This window comes from Pelodiscus sinensis, chromosome 16 (assembly GCF_049634645.1).
Source record: "Pelodiscus sinensis isolate JC-2024 chromosome 16, ASM4963464v1, whole genome shotgun sequence".
NCBI lineage: Eukaryota > Metazoa > Chordata > Testudines > Trionychidae > Pelodiscus > Pelodiscus sinensis.
Window position 1 is genome coordinate 8,898,932 of NC_134726.1, and position 18,593 is coordinate 8,917,524.

Here is an 18,593-nt window from a genome sequence, read left to right on the forward strand (position 1 = left end):
TACACAAGGATCAGTGGGAAAATAGGGTTTTTACATAAATAACACAGCTTATAGTTAATATAATTTATTGTTGTTCAGTACCTTATTGCAATGTTAGCTCGCTTAATGGGGAAACATTGCATTTCTCTGTCTCTCAGCTATCTTGTCTGTCCTTCTGTGTGTCTTCTTTTCTTCCTGCCTTTCTCCGCCTTCATGTAACATCTACCAGTTCCCGTCCCATGTGTGGCCATCACTCTCTCTTTTCCCCAATTAATGAGTAAACATAAATTAATTATGAAAGTGTTAATTTGAAGCAAATAACTTTGTTGTTAGGCTTTAGCATTAAGTCCTTTGCGATTAATGATTGCTGCAGAATTCACACCTTGCAGAGACATTGTTTCAGGCTGTTCACAGATACAAGAAGAAACATTTTATTATATATGCTCGATTTATGTTCAGAAGGCTATCTTTGCCACTAAGAGGACACATTTTTTTTGTTTTTGTTTTTGTCAACTCAGAGGGGCATGTCCAAAAAGGATTATGGATTCGCTTCACAACAGAGTGGATTAGGGATAGTTGCTTTTATTAATCTCACTACATCACTACTATTACAGAGTTAATACTAACAGATGGTTACACAGCTACTCCAAAGTGACATCAATAAGCACAGGTAGAGAAATGCATGAGAGAGAGTAACAGGCACTTAGAAAAGCTTACGCCCCTTCAGTCTACGGGGAGTCCCATTCCTGTTACCTTGCACCAGGCCGCAGTGGATGTTGCTAGGGCACCCTCCGAGGGGAAATCCAGGGCACCCTCCGAGGTCTAAGTCCTTTGTGAGACTCACCGGGCCCGGGACTCCCTACACTAATTATACTACGGTTGTTTACCAGGTTTGTGTGTACTGGCTCAATGCCATTCTTATCACTTTCATGAGCTGAGTCCGAGGTCAAACTTGTTTACCACTTAGTAGTTTCCCAGCTCAAGGCGTGAGTTAAAGCTGACAAAGCCCAGCTGGTCTTTGTGTTTGCCTGTGCACAGATAGGACAGAAACTTCCATCTCAGCCTGCTAAGCTGCAGGCCCCACATATGACTATTATGTGATCATTTTAATTTCACATTTAAATTCTGTGCAGGCCATGAAAATGTACCGAGTGGATTAAACATCATTCTATTCTGTAGAAATGTATCAAACACATATTTTGCCAGATTTTACATGGCTTTCAGAATTTTCCTTGTCATATTTATTAATTGGCTAAACAAGATAAATCTATCGAGAGTCTGGCTCTGTAGCATCCTAACTGAGAGAGAGACTCTATTTCCTTCCTGTTGATTATAGCTCCACTTCTTTATCTTGTTAAAAACCAAGTCTGTAGTTTTCTTGCCTTGTTTTTTGTTTTTAACTTCAGCATTGTTGATATATTTTTACATTCCCCACACAGTAAAGTAGCTTCTATAACTCCCAGCAGTGCATCTTTTGAGGCTACTTCTACTTGCAGTCCAAGTAAACCTACATTTTTTTTATTAGAAATGTTCCTCGGAATTGATATAGGTATAAGAGTGAGGTCCCAGCTCCTACAATCAATGAAAGTCATTCATTTTCTAAGCACTTGAACTGGATTTTCCAGTCAGTGACGGGATGTAACCTGGAAATGCTAAGAATTCTGATATCACACAGACGACATAAAGATAGATGTGGCCCAACCTATAGACTGGACCTCAGGACAGAGTCTTACATGATTGGAAGGTGCCTAGCAAATGAAAGGCATGAATGTAATAATAGTAATAATTAATAATAAATGCAGAGCAATAAACAAAGACTCTCTCGGAATAAAATAAAACACAGAACGCAAGGTGATCATTAAAATAATTGTTTATTCAGATCTGAGTGGGGATACTTACCATGTCAGAAGTTAATTATAGTTATGCACATGAATGCATAGCTCTGATTAAGGGAGGAATAACAAAGTCAGAAAAAAAGATCAGTCACAGAGAATGGGCAAGCAGGCAAACCAGCTACTTTAAAATATTATGTAATATCATTAATATAGTTTATTAGAGTGAAAAACAACTCTGCTATGTGTCAGACCCTTATTATATCTGCCAGCCTAATCCTAAAATAACTCCAGGTTGTCATTTATACCAAATGAGATGTTGGACTGTTTTCAAAATGCATGGCCTACTCCCTGTCCTTCCATTTCCTGTCTAGCATAGTCTCTTCATTTTAGGATGCCAGATTACAAATTCTCCATCATATTTGCTCATCTCCTACACTGAGGTTTAATACAGCTCCTACACAGATGTTTCAAGTAACCAACATTCCATTATTTTTTATAAAATAATGTGGTCTATAAGGCTACCTTCTGAAACAGGCTTAAAATGAGACAAACTTCTGTTTTTCTACACTTTTTTTTTTTTTTTGTTAAACTTGTTTGGGGAAAAAAAGGAATTCTTGAACGGAACTGAAATTGGAACTTTTGGAGAGTTCAGAAACAATTTTTTTTTCAGCATTACATTGTATTTGCTTGTGCCTCTGCAGTTCCAGGGCCTGGAACTTTCTGAGTGAACAAGTACAGGGATCATGCATCACATGTCGGGTAGTTAGTCTTTTATACTTTTTGGTTATGAAGGCAGCAGAATTGTCCATTGGTGAGGGAAGGGGACTTTGGTTACACAAAAGGGAAGTGAACTTCCCAGCAAAGATAGACAGATATGCATTAACTCTGCTTGAGATAGCACCCCAAATACTAGTCTGGTCACTGCAACATGATGGCAATCCAGGCTAGCCACCTAAGTACAATCCTGCCCAGTCCCCAGGTATTTATGGAAATGGCTAGCCTGAGCCACTATCTGTGCCACTGTGGCCATGCTGTTTTTAAGCACTTGTCTCGCTGCTGTGTGGAGTAGCTCACAACTGTGAGGGCCTACATCCGGACAGACTTCCCAATGTGGTGTGTTCCATAATTATATTTCACCACTCCAGCAGCAATTGTGAACTCCTGGATCACTATACCAGTCTTACGATAGGGTCAAAGACAGTCTCCTCAGACTATCCAGTCTATCTTGTCACTCAAACTCTCTGGACTTTGTGATAAAGGCCACCTAAACCAAATATCACACCACATCAAGTTGTTCCTTGTCCCAAGAGACCACATGAATAGGCACCAAAGACAATGCTGGTAGCCAAATCTATAGTAAACTCTATATAGCAAAGGTTTAATTGCGTAAAGAAAAATAATTTAAAGCAGGTACAAGTAGAGGTGAATCTCAACCTATAATTCCAAATGGTAGCAGAGGATATAGAGATCTGCTAGTTTCTAAAAAAGTCTGTCATGGCTACCCAGAGCAACTCTTGGGAGCTGTGTCTTTTCATTTACTTGTTCTTCCCTGTTAGAATCTAAAGAATCCAGAGATGAAGGATCTTTCCTTGAATCTATTCTTATGGCTTCTTCTCACAGAAAACAAGCTAGCGGGGTCTCTACCCATGTGTGTTTTTTCTTTGGTGACAGAGGGAGGAATGCATTTTAAGTGTTTGACCTCTCATCATCACACACATGCTTTGAAATTATCACTTTTCTGTTTCAAGTTCTTCATTTGCATTTCAGAAGGCTTCTTTCCTATCTAATGTGTTGTTTAGTTACAGGAATATTTACACTGTAAATGTTGTTACATTATAACAGGATACAGATAAATGACAACAATGCAAATACTTATCAAACGCTATGCTAGAATGTTAAGGAAGGGAGATGCTGATCCGCAGGGCCCGCAGGTGGGTAAAAGGTGGTAGGGCAGTGGAGAGCATTAATACAAAACATTGTATAGCTTTAAATGAGCATGTTCTCTATTATAAGAATAAATTAAAAACAAAACATCTTTAACTGGGATGACTTTACGTGAGGAAGCTCATGATACCATCTAAATGTTTTTAGTCTTTAAGGTGCTGCTAGCCTATTCATTGTTTTTTAAGTTTTTCCAGTTACAAACTAACTCAGCTGCCCCTCTGAAGTTTTAAGTGAGGAGTTACTGTACAGTGAAGACTCAGTTTAAATTAGAAATGGAGTTCTGAAAGCCAGCTTGAAGATAATTTTCAGTCTGGACACTAGAAATAGTTGTTTTATAACTAGATAAAGAGGTGAAATTGATTGGCCTGATTTTCAAAGCCCCTGAAAATTCTATTAACTTCAATTAAAGAATTCTGAGTTCTTCGTACTTCTGAAAATCTCTTTGAAAATCTGTGTGTGTTACAAACGTGTACATACAATCAAGTTCAGTTGTAGTAAATTTCCATGCACGGCATTTGTAGTTGTTGAAATGCTGCTAGCTCCATTCCCTTTCATCTTCTCACACTATTTCAGAGCCAGTTTTCAAACTTGGAATGTTTTGGTGGTAGTAAGTGAAAAGGGAGTAAAATGAATTTCACTAGACTGACACAAGGCGCATCATGTACTTCACTCATTAGTTATTGATGACCTTATGAGAGACAATAACAAGTGAATATAAAATCTTCAGACAGAGTCAGCTCGTATATTCTGATTTATATAGTTGAGTTTTTATTGGTGGACTATTTTTTATTGACTTTCACTTACATTGGGGCTAATTAAATCAATTAGGCATTTATATTTTGAAACTTCAGTATTCCTGTAATTCTTTTTCATCGTGAGTGAATGCATTGTGGAAATGGCTTGCACCACATATAACATGTGCTTCCCGTATTTTGTGCTTTATGACATGCATGTCAATGAAATGAGAGGCATGTTGTGTCTTTGCTTTTGTACCCTCACTACTTTTTCACAAGCTAACACTGTCATGGCCTACACTAAATTCACAGGCATAAACCAGGTGTGAAGGCATGACACCATTGACAAGCTTTTTACATGGCCACTGTTGTGCTGTACACCATTTCTGTTGTTACTTTTTTATTTTTATTATGGAAACATCTAGACTCTGAAACTGGGCCACATTGTGCTGGGCACTGTACACACAGTCTTAATATGAGAAACAAAGACGGGCTCATGGATGTGGTATGAATTAGGTTTTGTATAAAAAGTATCGATGTGAGCTCAATTGTTCCTTAGTCATTGTCAAGTATTTTGTAGACATTACAATTGAGGTGAGTTTCAAGGCAGATAATGTAGTGGCTTCACTGATTTTTACAAGGAGCTTCTCCCATGTACAGCCTAAAGAGCAGCATGAGAGAAAGTGCAAAGGTAATTGAGGCAATAATGAACTAGAGTACGACAGAGACTAACATCATTGGCAGAGAAGAGATGGAGAGGAAAGGTCATGGTCTCAATAGCATATTTGATAGACCTCATGAAGGATCTTAACAGTCACAATAAATTATTTAATATTGGGTTATTACTATAGCCCTATACATGAGGCTATATTCAAGAACCAGTTAGAAACAACACTTGCTGCAGAACATGGCTTTTTAAAAGCCACAAAAATATATGTAAAATTGGCTTTTTCATAATCAATTGAACAGGCTTCATATTAACTTCCAACAGCCATATGAGGCCTTAACTTAGATTTGTAAGACTCAACAGTACTTCATTAGGTCTTTTGGATACCTAGGGGCCCCCTTTACCCCCCACAATTCCACTGCAATTCTTGGACTAAAAGCTCCTATGTTTAACTAATTGGGAGTTGAAGTTTGTCACTGGAGGCCTCAATCCTGTAATTTTCTCACCTAGAGGTGGCACTCTGGGGGTTTTAAGGCAAGGATAGACTCTGGATTTAAGTGTTTGCTTGTAGATAGTGTAGCAGAGATGAGTAATTTTTGAGGGATGTCACCTTTTTTCTCTTAAGAAAAGAAATTTTTAAAAAGCTTTTTTTCCGGTTGTATTTATTTATCAGAGACAAGATGGGGCATGATTCTTTTTATAAATAAAATATTCTGTTTGTAGAACAGATCCTAATTACATGATGTAAAAAACATATAAGAAATAATTTTGTTGTTCCACAGGCAATATATTTTTAAGCCTATTAAAGCACAAGGCATACCATATTATATGTATATTAATAACTAACGGATAGACTTTGCAACCCTTACTTGTTTGGTTGAGGACTTCATGTGAACAGCACAAATGGGACTTCTTGTCAGAGTAACTGCTCACACAAGTCAGTACAGATTGCATGAAATGTTATTGCAAAATGGTAGTCTTTCTGTTAGATATTTCTGGCCCAGATGTGTGGAGTGTGGCATGGTTGAAATAATTCATACTGAATAATAATTTCAGATTATCCGTTAGGATTCTTTCAGTTAGGAATGAACACAGTGCTGTTCGCAGCCAGAAGGAGCAGCAGTATAATGCATCTTCAACTAAGAAAATGAGTAGGGAACTAGTCTTTTTTTTAAGACAGAATGAGTAGAGCCCTGCAAAATCCTAATATCCAGCCAAGACCTCCCTCACTGCAACTTGAGACCATTGCTCCTCATTCTGCCATCTTTCACTACTGTGTACAGCCTCTCTCCATCCTCTTTGGAACCCCCCTTCAAGGTAGTTGAAAACTGCTATCAAATCCCCTTATACTTCTCTTCTGTAGACTAAATAAGCCCAAATCCCCCAGCCTCTCCTCTTAAGTCAATTGCTCCAGTCCCTTAATCATTTTGTTTGTTCTCTGCTGTATTTTCTCCAATGCATCCACATCCTTTCTATAATGAGGGCCCCAGAATTTGACACAATACTCCAGATGTGGCCTCGCCAGCACCGAATAAAGGGGAATAATCTCTTCTCTAGATCTGCTAGCAATGCTCCTCCCTATGCCATTAGCCTTCTTGGCTACAAGGACACACTATTGACTCATTTCCACTGGAATCTGCGGGTCCTTTTCTGTCAAACTGCTGCTTAAGCAGTTGTTCCCCAGTAGCAGTGCTTGGGATTCTTCCATCCCAAGTGCTGGACTCTGCACTTGTCCTTGTTGAACCTCATGATTTACCACGTGATTTGTTTAAGATGCTTATTTTTTCTTATAGAAGTCAGCATCTAGCCCTAAGTAAAGGGGATTGTATAGCTGTCACAGTTCTGGGCCTTTAAGGGAGTCAGAGGCCCAGTTATAGTGACAGGCTCCATTCAAGGGAATGAGACCACCCAGGTCCATCTGAAGAAAATTAACAGCCTAACTAGCTAAAAGGCAGCTAAGTTTAGGAGAGGTCACTTACTTTCACTTTTCTCCACAGGAACTTGTTTTCAAGTTCCTATGAAGAAAGGATGCTCTAGAGGAATGGAGGTCCTAGGGAGTTTGAACTAGGTAAAAGCTCAATAGGCCGGTATGCCGGAATAGACTGAGCAAACAGGAAAGCGACTACAAAGGCTTTCCATGTTGGGATGCCTGGAAGACATGCTGAACAAACAGGAGAAAACAACAGGGCTCTTGATGCAGTAGAGAAGCCTGAGGCCTTAGCAGCCCCTTCTGTGATGCTAAAACCTAAAGACTTTTGTTGTAGGACTTCTAAGTTTTATTAGGGCTCTGAAGAAAGAGCCTTTAAACCCGCGCACCAGTGCTCCTTTTAGAAAGCTTTATTAAAGGGAGATATACTGCTGCTAAGTAGAATGATTGGCTTCTCCTCAGCTACATTGTTTAAGTCACCTCCTAGTTAGCTCATTAAGGAGATAAGGAGGAACTGAAGCAGGCCATAGAAATACCATGCCCAGCCACAAGGGACTTCTCAGGAGGTGATGGTGCCCCTTTTACAGTAACTAAATGTTCTCCTGTATGTCTGAGTTTGAGATGAAGGTTGTTTAAAAAAGTTTCCATAATAGAGTTAGGAAAAAATCACTGGTATGCCATTTCCATACTCCCCAGACTGCTTCTGTGGCAGCTGAGCCTTTATGACATTCTCCATTTTGGTTCTTTTCTGTATCTCAGGGCTCACATTGACTGTCTCTCAGCTCCAGGCTACTTAATCCTAAATGATCTACTGATTCCTGTCTCAAGAGAACCAGATGATGTGGAAAAAAATCAATTAAACCAAACTCATGGGCTATGCTTGCAAGATTAGGACTTTGCAGCTGCTGTTCAGGGAAGCTGATTCATCCCTTAGGGTATGTCTACACTACCCCGCTAGTTCGAACTAGCGGGGTAATGTAGGCATACCGCACTTGCAAATGAAGCCCGGGATTTGAATTTCCCGGGCTTCATTTGCATAAACGGGGCGCCGCCATTTTTAAAACCCCGCTGGTTCGAACCCCGTGCAGCGCGGCTACACGGGGCACGAACTAGGTAGTTCGAACTAGGCTTCCTAGTTCGAACTACCATTACTCCTCATTCCACGAGGAGTAACGGTAGTTTGAACTAGAAAGCCTAGTTCGAACTACCTAGTTCGTGCCCCGTGTAGCCGCGCTGCACGGGGTTCGAACCAGCGGGGTTTTAAAAATGGCGGCGCCCCGTTTATGCAAATGAAGCCCGGGAAATTCAAATCCCGGGCTTCATTTGCAAGTGCGGTATGCCTACATTACCCTCCTAGTTCGAACTAGGAGGGTAGTGTAGACATACCCTTACAGAGTTGAGGAGCAGAACCTCAGTTGATACATTTTGTCATATCTCCACTGAGACGATGGAACTCTGAAAATTTACACCAACGGCAGATTGGCCCACTTGTTTTAAGGTTCTTAGTTTTTTCATGGTATGATTAGTGGCAAAGCAAATCTGAGGTTCCATTATTCTGCATCAGGCCTCATCACCTGAATTAAAGGGAAAAAATGGGAGCGTAAGAATAATAATTCCTGTTACACTCACAGAAATAAAAAATAATCAGTACACTGTAGTGAGAAAGGAAAAAAAATGAGGGGAAAATCTGGCATATTAAAACAGAGTTGTGGTAGAAGCCAAGGTGAATGGAGATCAAAGAATTCATATAAACTTTAGAACTTTCAGATTGATACAACTGATTACAATAAAAAGGTTGTGATTATGTGATAGAAGTATTTCAGGGCACAGATAGTCTGTTCAGCTTTTGTTCACTTGTGGATGGTTTCCCTGATTAATTAATAGAAGTTCTGTACTTTGAAAAAAAGTTCTCTAGTTGCTACAGCAATAAGGCACTCTATCTAGGTAACTCAATAGAATGGATGAATAATAAATAAGGTCTTGATTTGTCTTCATTGCTGCAGGTATGTGTGAATTTCATCTCTTTGATAAGGGTAGCTGTGCCCTTTTTCAATGTTGAATTCAAGAGAATTCAACGTTTGGTTGCATTCACTTGGGGTGATTTAATAAGAATCTGTAAATAGAAAACATCAGTAGCTAATACTGTATTACAGACTGGTGGCAAGTAAGTTTCCCTAGTGTTGGCCAGACTTTTGAGAGTTAAGTACACAATAAGTTTGAGCATGTAATAAAAAGTCATTTTGAGTTATTTGATGGATTAAAAATAACTCCTGAAAAATGCTTTGATTGTTCAAAAACATTATTTAGAAAAATACTCATGTATCTCAAAAGCAGCAAGAATTGTTTTTTCCAACTATAAAATAAGCAAAAAAACCCTTTGCTATCATGCAGAAGCTCAAGACATTTTTGCCCAAAATAATAGGATTTTTCTTAGAAAAAAACCTTTAGCAACCTAAACAGAGGGCTTTATAATGGAATGGTTTCTTAATGATAGGTTGCATTTGAAAATATACAGGCGGATAAGTATGAAGTTGGAATGGAATTAATGCCCTCATCATAACACATCCTCTTGAAGTTCAAGTAGTAGTTCAGAATTAGTATGGGATGTGGCTATGTACAATATGCTCATCAGTAACATCTGTTGGAATGGACTACCTAAAGATTACCAATTAGACCACACTACTTCCTGCTTTCCCATGACACTGGCAGCCTAGTTAACTATTTTTGTACTATTTTTGTTTTATTTCTGTTACTTGCACAGTATTTTTCAAAGCACATTTTGTCCAGAAAATATATATGGAGAACTTTAATTAGAATCTGATTTCTTATAAAAAGAAACAGAAAATCTAGGAACCTTTATTAGGTTCTGCTAGGATTTAATGTTCTAGAGGAAATGTAGTATTTTATTCCTTTGGGATTCTGTAAATTGCCTCTGGTACATTGACATTTTCCCTGTGGATTTTACTGTAAAATAATTAAATTTTTGCCTATATCTGTTTCTGAAATGTAAGTACTTTGAATGCCAAAATGAGACACCTCAAAAATCTTGAGCCTTTGTTTGAGTAAATTCTAATAAAATTGTAGTATCTGTCAAAAGTAATCTAGTAATAATAATTTGGATACTTAGCTTAATTTTGTATATTAGTTCAAAAGATGAACTTTAAAAATAAAATTGGGCAAGAGCAATTTAGTAACCTAAATAAAGCAGGCACCTTCTTTTTTGAAGAGAAAGTGTCCACCTGAATAGCAGTGTTGTAAATAAGTCATATAATTGTACAAAGTGAAAACAAGAGGCTCTTCATCTGTTTGAGTGCTGCTAACAAAAATAAAAAGTTATTTAATCATGGACAACTTAGAAGAGGCAATGTGTTGGCTAGAGACCCTTTAATATTTTCTGATTAAAAAATAGAATCAAGGTAATTAAGCTTTATACATAGAACAGCTAATAGATTATATAGGATGGGTTCCAAATATAAGGATTTTATGAGCAAGAAATTGAAAGAAATGCTTCTGTGTTTAAATATATTTTAATGTAAAAAGTAAATCTTGTGTTTTTAATAATATCTAATAAGAATTAAGGAATCTATTTGCAAGTATCTACAAGATAATAAGGTGATAGGGAATACTCAGCGTGGATTTGTCAAACCAACCTGATAACTTACTTTGACAGGGTAACAATCCTGTGTTATATCTAGACTTTAGTAAGGCTTTTGATACAGTCTCGCATGACTCTCATTAACAAAATAGGGGAATGCAACCTAGATGGAGCTACTATGTGGTGGGTGCATTACTGGTTAAATAACGGTTCCCAGAGAGCAGTTAGGAGTGTTTAAACAGTCTGGCTGGCCTAATGGGTAGGGTTCTGCTGGGATCAGTTCTGGGACCAATTCTGTTGAATATCTTCATTAATGATTTAGATCAGGGGTTCCCAAACTTTTTGACACGGGGACCAATAAATCCATTCACGAACTTTTGGAGGACCGGTAATGTTCATTTGCATATTTGCATTTTCGTTAATCAAATGATGAATATTCAAATAAGTTGTTTCTGATCCTCCCCAAACCCCCCAATGCCAGCTTCAGCAAAGCTTTTGATATGGTCACCCACAATATTCTTGTCAGCAAGTTAAGGAATATGGATTGGATAAATGGAGTGTAAGACAGACAGAAAGCTGGTTAGACCAGGGTTTCCCAAACTTTTTACTTTAGTTGGAACCCTTTTATTTCAATACTGCTTTTTGCAGCCCAAAAATATAAACACATAAAAAACAAACTGAGAAAATACCAGACATATAACATGTCTGGTATGTTCTCATTAGGGAAGTTGTATTATTACTAGATGTATCAGTTTGTAGTTTCGAACTGCCTGGCTGGTAAATGTGCTCAGACTGCATGAGTGTGTCTACCAGCCAGACAGTTCACAACTACTTGAGGGGTGTGTGTGTGGGGGGGGGGGGACAATAGAATCCCCGGGCCGGACTAACTCGTGCTTTGTGCTTTGCGGGGGGGAGAGGGCAACAGGGGTAGCGTCCCAAGATCTACATATGGCCGGGTCAGTCCCACTCCCCGCAGGCCCATTCATTCCTCCCTCCTGTTCCCCCCGCTGTGCCTCTGGCCAGCCCCACTTCCCCAACCCCCTCCCAGGCAGCCAGGTCCCCCCCGTTTCTCCTCCCAATCTCCCTTGGCCAGCCCCGCTGCCCGCATCCAGCCCTCCTTCCGGCGGCCGCTTCTTCTCCCCCCCCATCTTCCCCGGCCAGCTCCCTGCCCCCAACCTCACACCCCCCGGCAGCCCTGCTTCCACCAGCCCCCCAATCTCCCCAACCTGCCCCGGTTCCCCCATCCAGTGCTACTTCTGGTGGCCAGCTCTCCCGTCCTCCTCACCCCAGAATTCCCTGGTACCTGCACCTTCCCTTAGCCCTGCACCCTCCTGGTGCCTTCCCCTTCCCTTACTGCTCCTGCCCCCTTTGCCCTCTCTTTCCCACCCCCTCAGCACTCTCTGCCCCATCCCCTCCTGCCCCTCTGTTCCCTCACACATCACTTGCTCCATCCCCACCTCTCTCATGCCCACCTCTTCTTTCAAGCCTTCTCCCAGCACCTCCTCCTCCAGCCCCCAATGTCCTTCCCCTCACTTCTCCTCTCCCAGCATCACTCTGTCCCCCCTCCCACTGACACCTCCCCTCCTGCCCTTTCCCTCATTGTCTGCACTTGGCCCCCTGGCATTTGTCTCTCTCTCCTGCACTCTGTCCCTTGGTGCCTTCTCCTCCCAAGCCCCTTCTCCATCCACTCCTCCCCCTCCGTGCAAGCCCCCCGCCACCTCCTCCTTGCCTCCGCCTAAGCCTGTTCCCTACCTTCTGCCTTCCACATTGCGGGGCCGGAGGCCGCCGGAACCAGTGTGGCCCCGCCACGTGCCTCCGAAGACTTTTAAAATCCCGGGCCATGACGTCACGTCATGCCCGGGCGTCCTCCCCGCCCACATGCAACGCTGCACATGGGCAGCAGTAGGCGGTGAGAAGAAGCCGCGCACGGCGGGGATGCTCTGGGGGTGGGGGTGGAAGGACGTGCGGGGGGCCAGTGCCAGGCAGAGCCGGGGGAGAGACCCAGCTCCACATATCGGCTCTGTAACTCATCAGCATTTCCGGGTTCAGGGGCGCGGGGTCCGAATGGGCCTAAGGCCGGTAGCCACCAGGCATGCTGAGGCCCGGTATTTTTTTCCCGCAGCCCGATACCGGGCCACGGCCCATAGTTTGGGAAACGCTGATTTAGATAATGGCATAGAGTGTATACTTATAAAGTTTGCAGATGATAAAAAGCCAGAAAAAGTTCCAAGTACTTTGGAGGATAGGATTGTAATCCAAAATAATCTGAACAAACTTGAGAAATTGTCTGAGGTGAATAGGATGAAATTCAGAGAGGAGAAATGCGAAATACTCCACTTAGGCAAGAACAATCAGTTGAACACATACAAAATGAGAAATATCTGTCTAGGAAGGAGTACTTGTGGAAAAGTATCTAGGAGCCAGAGCGTACCACAAGCTAAATATGATTCAGTAGTAGGGATGTTAAACAATTAACTTGGTAAACATACCAGTAGGCATGAGGCTTACTGGTATGCTTACTGGTTAACCTGCCTTTGCTGATGAACTCCGGTGATGGCCAACCATGCCTGACCAAAGCAGCCTTGGCCCTGGAGGGACCAGTGGGAAAGACAGCTGGACCTCATGGCAGCAGTGGGACTGACAACAGAACCCCGTGGGTCTGGGTAGCAGGCTTTGGTGGGTAGCCAGGCAGCAGGCCCTGAGTTAAAACAGTTATCTGTTTTAGCCTCTCTAGGCAATGATGTAACACTGTTGCAAAAAAGGCAAACTTCATTCTGAAATGTATTAGCAGTTGTGTGGTGAACAAGACACACAAAATCATTCTTCTCTATTCTGTGCTGAGTAGCCCTGAGCTAGAGTATTGTGTCCAATCCTGAGTGCCGCATTTCAGGAAAGATGTGGACAAATTAGAGAGGGTCCAGAGAAGAGCAACAAAAATGATTAAAGGTCTAGAAAATATGACCTATGCAAACAATTAGGTTTGTTTAGTCAGGGAAAAGAGAAGACTGAGAGGGGAGATGATAACTTATTATTCTCCTTATCCTCAGAAGACAGGACAAAAAGCAATGGAATTAAATTGCAACAAGGTAGTTTAGGTTGGACATTAAGGGTGCTTAAGCACAGAAATAAATTGCATAGGGCAGTTATGGAATGTCCATCATTGGAGATTTTTAAAAGCAGGTTAGACAAACCCCTGTTTTGGTCTGACTAACTGGTTCTTGGTCCTGCAATGAGTACAAGGAACAAGACTTGATCTCTCAAGGCCCCTTCTAGTTGGATGATTCCATTCTCAACAGTTATTAAGGCTGACATATTTTTTAAATCTAATACAGTTTCCTGTGCTTATGTTCATTTATATTTGCAATTTGCTCACCTTGGACAAAACAAAAAAACGAATCTGTTAATTTTTTTTTTATTGTTTCTAGTCAGTTTTGTTTTCAGGTTCTTGCAGTAGCACAATGTTGCAATAGCCAGATTGCAAACACCACTTCAATACATGCATATTCAAGACAGCACTTAGGCATGTGTATAAATCCCACCGATGTAAGTGCTGCCCTGAATGTGGATATCTTGCTTAACTGTGTCCCGCTCTGGGAATATTTGTTGTACTGGCAATTTTAAAAACATATTTGAGATACTTCTTTTTCAGTTTTTGTTTTTAACAATTTGGGTCAAATTTGAGCTTATCACATCGCTTTAAGCAGGGACGATGTGAAGAGAGGCATGGGGGCACATCCCCCCAGGCACCATGGATGGGTGGGACAAACCGTTGGCCAGCAATTGGGAGGACCAGAATCACTGGGTGGCCCTAGGGACTAGTGTGGCGGGGAGCTCGTGTCTGCAACAGAGGTGTCTCCCCTCCCCGCACTCACTGGCAGCAGTGGGGCATGCGGAAAGTGTCCCCAGCTTGCTCTGCAATCCTGGCCACGTTGCTTGGGGGAGGGGCGGGACCACCCTCACTCTCACTGACAGGAAGCGGAGTGATGCTGCTAAGGAAGCCAAGTGAGCTAGGGCCACATTGCTCCTCTTCTCCCGCTGCTGCCAGTGAATACGGAGGGACCAGACTCCTGCTGCTGGCACTGGCCCTGCCAGATATTGGGCTATATCAGTTGGAGACGGGGGCTGAGCCTGGAGTGGAGTGGGGTTGGCCCAGTCCTTCCCCATGCTGGCAGGGGTCACATGTCCAGTGGCCTTTCTGATCATCCTTCACCAGTCATCCCTGCCTTAAAGATTTGTGATTGGCGAACCACAAATCACTGTTCAGTCCAGACAATTATACATAAGCATTTGGTCTGGTCCTGGGTTCAGGTGTGGATTAGCTTTTAGTTGTTCAAAAGGGTATCCAAATTCTACATAGGAAATCTATCCAGCATTTTCTTTGGGTAAGAATTCATGTGTAATATTTAGATTTGGCCTTTGAAAAGTTTAACTGCACAGGCCATTGCCCGAAGTACACAGCTCTGGCAGAGCTTCTCCTCTAGCTGGACATTCCCAAAGCAGGTGTAATTGGGGACCACTTCACGTGCTTTAATCTCCTGGTTCTGAACGGAGTCCAGGCACTGCCCTGAGGGTGTGTGAATTCTCCTGTCTAGTATCCCTGCCTGGGAGCTGGCACCCACGGGTCAAACTGCCTCTCCCCTGGGACTAGTGCTGAACCCTCAGACTCTCCCATAGCCTAAGCACAGAGCTGTTCCACCAATAGGTGGCTGCCCCAGGCCCCATGCTTTTGGGGGCCCTACAGTGGCTGTCCCAACTGTCTCTGGACGGGAAGGGCCCAGGGAATTATGTGAGCCTGGTAAGAAGTGGCAACGGGGGTCTCTCTGCCCCTCCCTCCCCCTCACCATGGCAGCAGCAGACAGAAGGGCAGCCTGCTCTGCCTTGCCCTGCTGGCTTCTCCCGGCCTGTTGCTCTCGGCTTCTCAATGGCAATGGGAAGCAGAGCACCCTACCCCCAACCTGCTCCTGTTCCTACCACCTCAGGGAGCAGAGCAGGCTCCTAGAACTATTCATCTCCCATTGCCTGAGTGGCGAGTAGGGAATGGAGGTGAACCCTGCTGCTGCCGAGCCAGACTTTCATAAGTCCCTGGGCAGCGTTGCTCGGGGAGGTGGTAAGGAGGCGGGGTGAAATGGGAGTGAGGCTTGGGAAGGAGTGGAATGGGGCCAGAGCAGGGCCAGCAGTGGGGCGGTTGCCCCAGGCTCTTCTGCCTCCCCTCTCCTCCTGCTTAAGCACACTCTCTTCCGGAACTCATGTGTGTGCTTGGACAAACACACTCTGGGGACACCGGGGCACACAGTAGTGAAACCAAACAGACATGCAGGTTTTGTGCAGGATTATAAACACAGTTTACTCTTTACTTAGCAGCACAAGAGATATGCTGCTCTGGAAAAAATAATAAACTGGACTGTATCCATTTTCCTTTTCTCTGTTTTCTCTGGAAAGTTCTTTATGCTTAGGCAGTGTTCTCTGGTGGGCCCAGTATCCTTCTCTTCAGAGTCATGGAGACTATCTAGGTCAGCTAGCTTTCTCTGATTTTTGTTGGCTCCTTAGTTAAACCAGACCCCCTGCTATGATAGTATGCCTGTGTCTTTCTTCTGTCCAAAGCTTCCCATCCTACTCTGTCAATATCTGGTTTCTTTGTTCTGCTGCTGGTGATTTTCCACTTTGTACTTCACCATTTCTCTGCAGAAATATTTGGTCAAACTGTTTCCTCCCTCAGGTGAATTCCTTAGCATACCCATTGTTCAGTCAGAGCACAATGATTAAGGTGAATGGCTCTCCCCTATTCCTGGTCTGGAAGACCCTGTCAGCCAGTGGATTCTAGTTCATATAAAGGCATTCCATGATACAATTATTCTATGAAAACAATTTCATATAATCAACCAGAATTGCTAAGTTTGAAGACAGGTTCCTCAAGTTACCACTCTCACTTTTGTCCAAAATCTGCCCTGTTGAACTCATTGGGTTTGCATGGGTTATAAGTCAATGCAGAAATTAGCCTGTTGTGTTTTAATTTTTGAAGTGAAATTCAGTTTTTATGAAGTTGGAGAATTCACAATACTAAAAGTCTGAAGTATCAACAGTATCTCCAAAATTAATGTAGCACAGCCCACTTGTCCTCATACATTCCATGTTCTGGCCTCATTCCTGACACCGATTGGTCCTCCGTGAAAGGTAGTTACTTTATGTCTGTTCAATGTTCAATCTCTCACTAACATTGTCCAGGCAAAGCTAAGGTAGAAATGTAGAACTAAGCAAAGCACTGATTAAATTTCCCCCAAATGAGAGGGGAAAAAAATAAAAACCTACCTAAATCTTTCGCTAAAACAAAGTCATTATTTTTTTTCATTAACCTTTTAGAATTTCTGTCTGTTGTGCACCTCCGTACTTTCTGAATACATCTGATATACCACTTCATGAAGTTTTCTCCTGTATTTTTGACTCCGGCAATACCAAAAGTGCAGGAAGCTAAAGAAGTACTTATATTCTGTTCTCCCTCATACCAGTGTCAAGCCAAGTAAATCTTTGGAGTCAATGGAACTATTTTGAATTTACTCTGATATGACTGGGATTTTATGTGTTCCATAATCAGTACTTATGAGATTTTCAGCTTGATTTATCTGCTGTGTTTGTTCAAGCAGCCTCTCGTTTCAGGAAAGGTGGTGTGGGTGGTTGCATTGCCTAAGTCAGAAGCAAGGTTAATTAGGCAGCCTCTACTTTAAAAAATACAGGGGAAAGAGACTGAGAGAGAGCAGCTGCAATAAAGCACAGCAGTATAACTGCTTGAGGGGCCAGCATGCATGGAATTCACACAGACTGTACCAGCCTCCTCATATAAAAATTGATATTTATATTTTGGAGGAGGAGAAATATGTGTTTTGCTTTTCTAATATACATTTGTAAGTGTTCATTGGGGCTCTTTCTGTTTTGAAGTCAAAGGGTGAAAAGTGCCCCTGCTTCACTGTATTTCCACAGTGTTATGGCTTTATTTTTGTTTTGGGATAAAAATGCAGGTTTAGTTTGAGTGTTCCAAAACCAGATACCACTCTCTCTCTCTCTCTTTCTCTCTCTCGTAGGCAGGGTGCTGCTGTGCCAGGCAAACCAGGAGGGATCTCCCGTGTACAGTGCCCCCAGTTCACTAGTATACACATCCACAAGTAAGCCAGTGTTACGGCTCTTTTGTTTTGTCTTGTGGCAAAAGCCAATAAATGTGAATTAAGCCCCCTTGTAGATGTTGTTAAGGTAAATGTGATATTTATAAACATGTTTAAATAATTGTACAGGTAATTCAGTAACTGATTATTTACATCATCATCATTATAAACTGAAAATATTTTACTATACTGATCAAAAGCTTTGTAGTGACACTAATATGTGGAGTCCATTGCTATTGTGCTTATTCATAATTTTGACAAAAGCCAAATATTTTCTTTTAAATCTGACATGAGCATGAAATCGAAACACTTGTTTGTGTCAGGATGGACCTGTACGTGGAGATTTCCTTTAAATAATCCGGGATGAGAGGAAAAGTGCCTAAGACATTGACAATAAAAGGGAGGCTGTGTGCAAATGGGTACTGAATAAATGAACAACCGGCCCAATAAAAACACTAAAAGGTCTACTGGGACTGTGCATTTTGCTGGCCTCCATTTTTTTCTGCACATGCCTCTGGAATGGCAATGTAGTCCAAGCCTCTAAAATCCTACAGCAGGTGTAAAAACAATTCTGACAATACTGTGTCTTGAGATGATGAAGATGATGATATCAGTTCTGAATATGATCTGGGTGAAAAAGGGTGTATTGAGAGCAGTAGTAGTAATAGTGATTGTTACACTGATGATATTACTCAAATGTTCAAAGGAAAAAAAACCCACCATCATTTACTAAAATAACCCTTCAAATATCAAATTTACTA

The 18,593-nt window shown here is 41.9% G+C and overlaps 1 protein-coding gene across 14 annotated transcripts in view; it reads left to right on the top strand.

Annotated features, from left to right (window-relative positions):
• RBFOX1 (RNA binding fox-1 homolog 1) overlaps positions 1 to 18,593 on the top strand; it is a 2,643,423-nt gene that overhangs the window by 2,530,668 nt on the left and 94,162 nt on the right. For 11 of the 14 annotated variants that reach the window (XM_014574331.3, XM_014574332.3, XM_014574335.3 and 8 more), the window contains one exon: positions 17,755 to 17,835. The exons of the other annotated variants lie outside the window; for them this stretch is intronic. In XM_014574331.3, the coding sequence (XP_014429817.2) occupies positions 17,755 to 17,835 (81 nt within the window). The remainder of the gene's footprint in view (positions 1 to 17,754; positions 17,836 to 18,593) is intronic. 14 annotated transcript variants of the gene reach the window in all.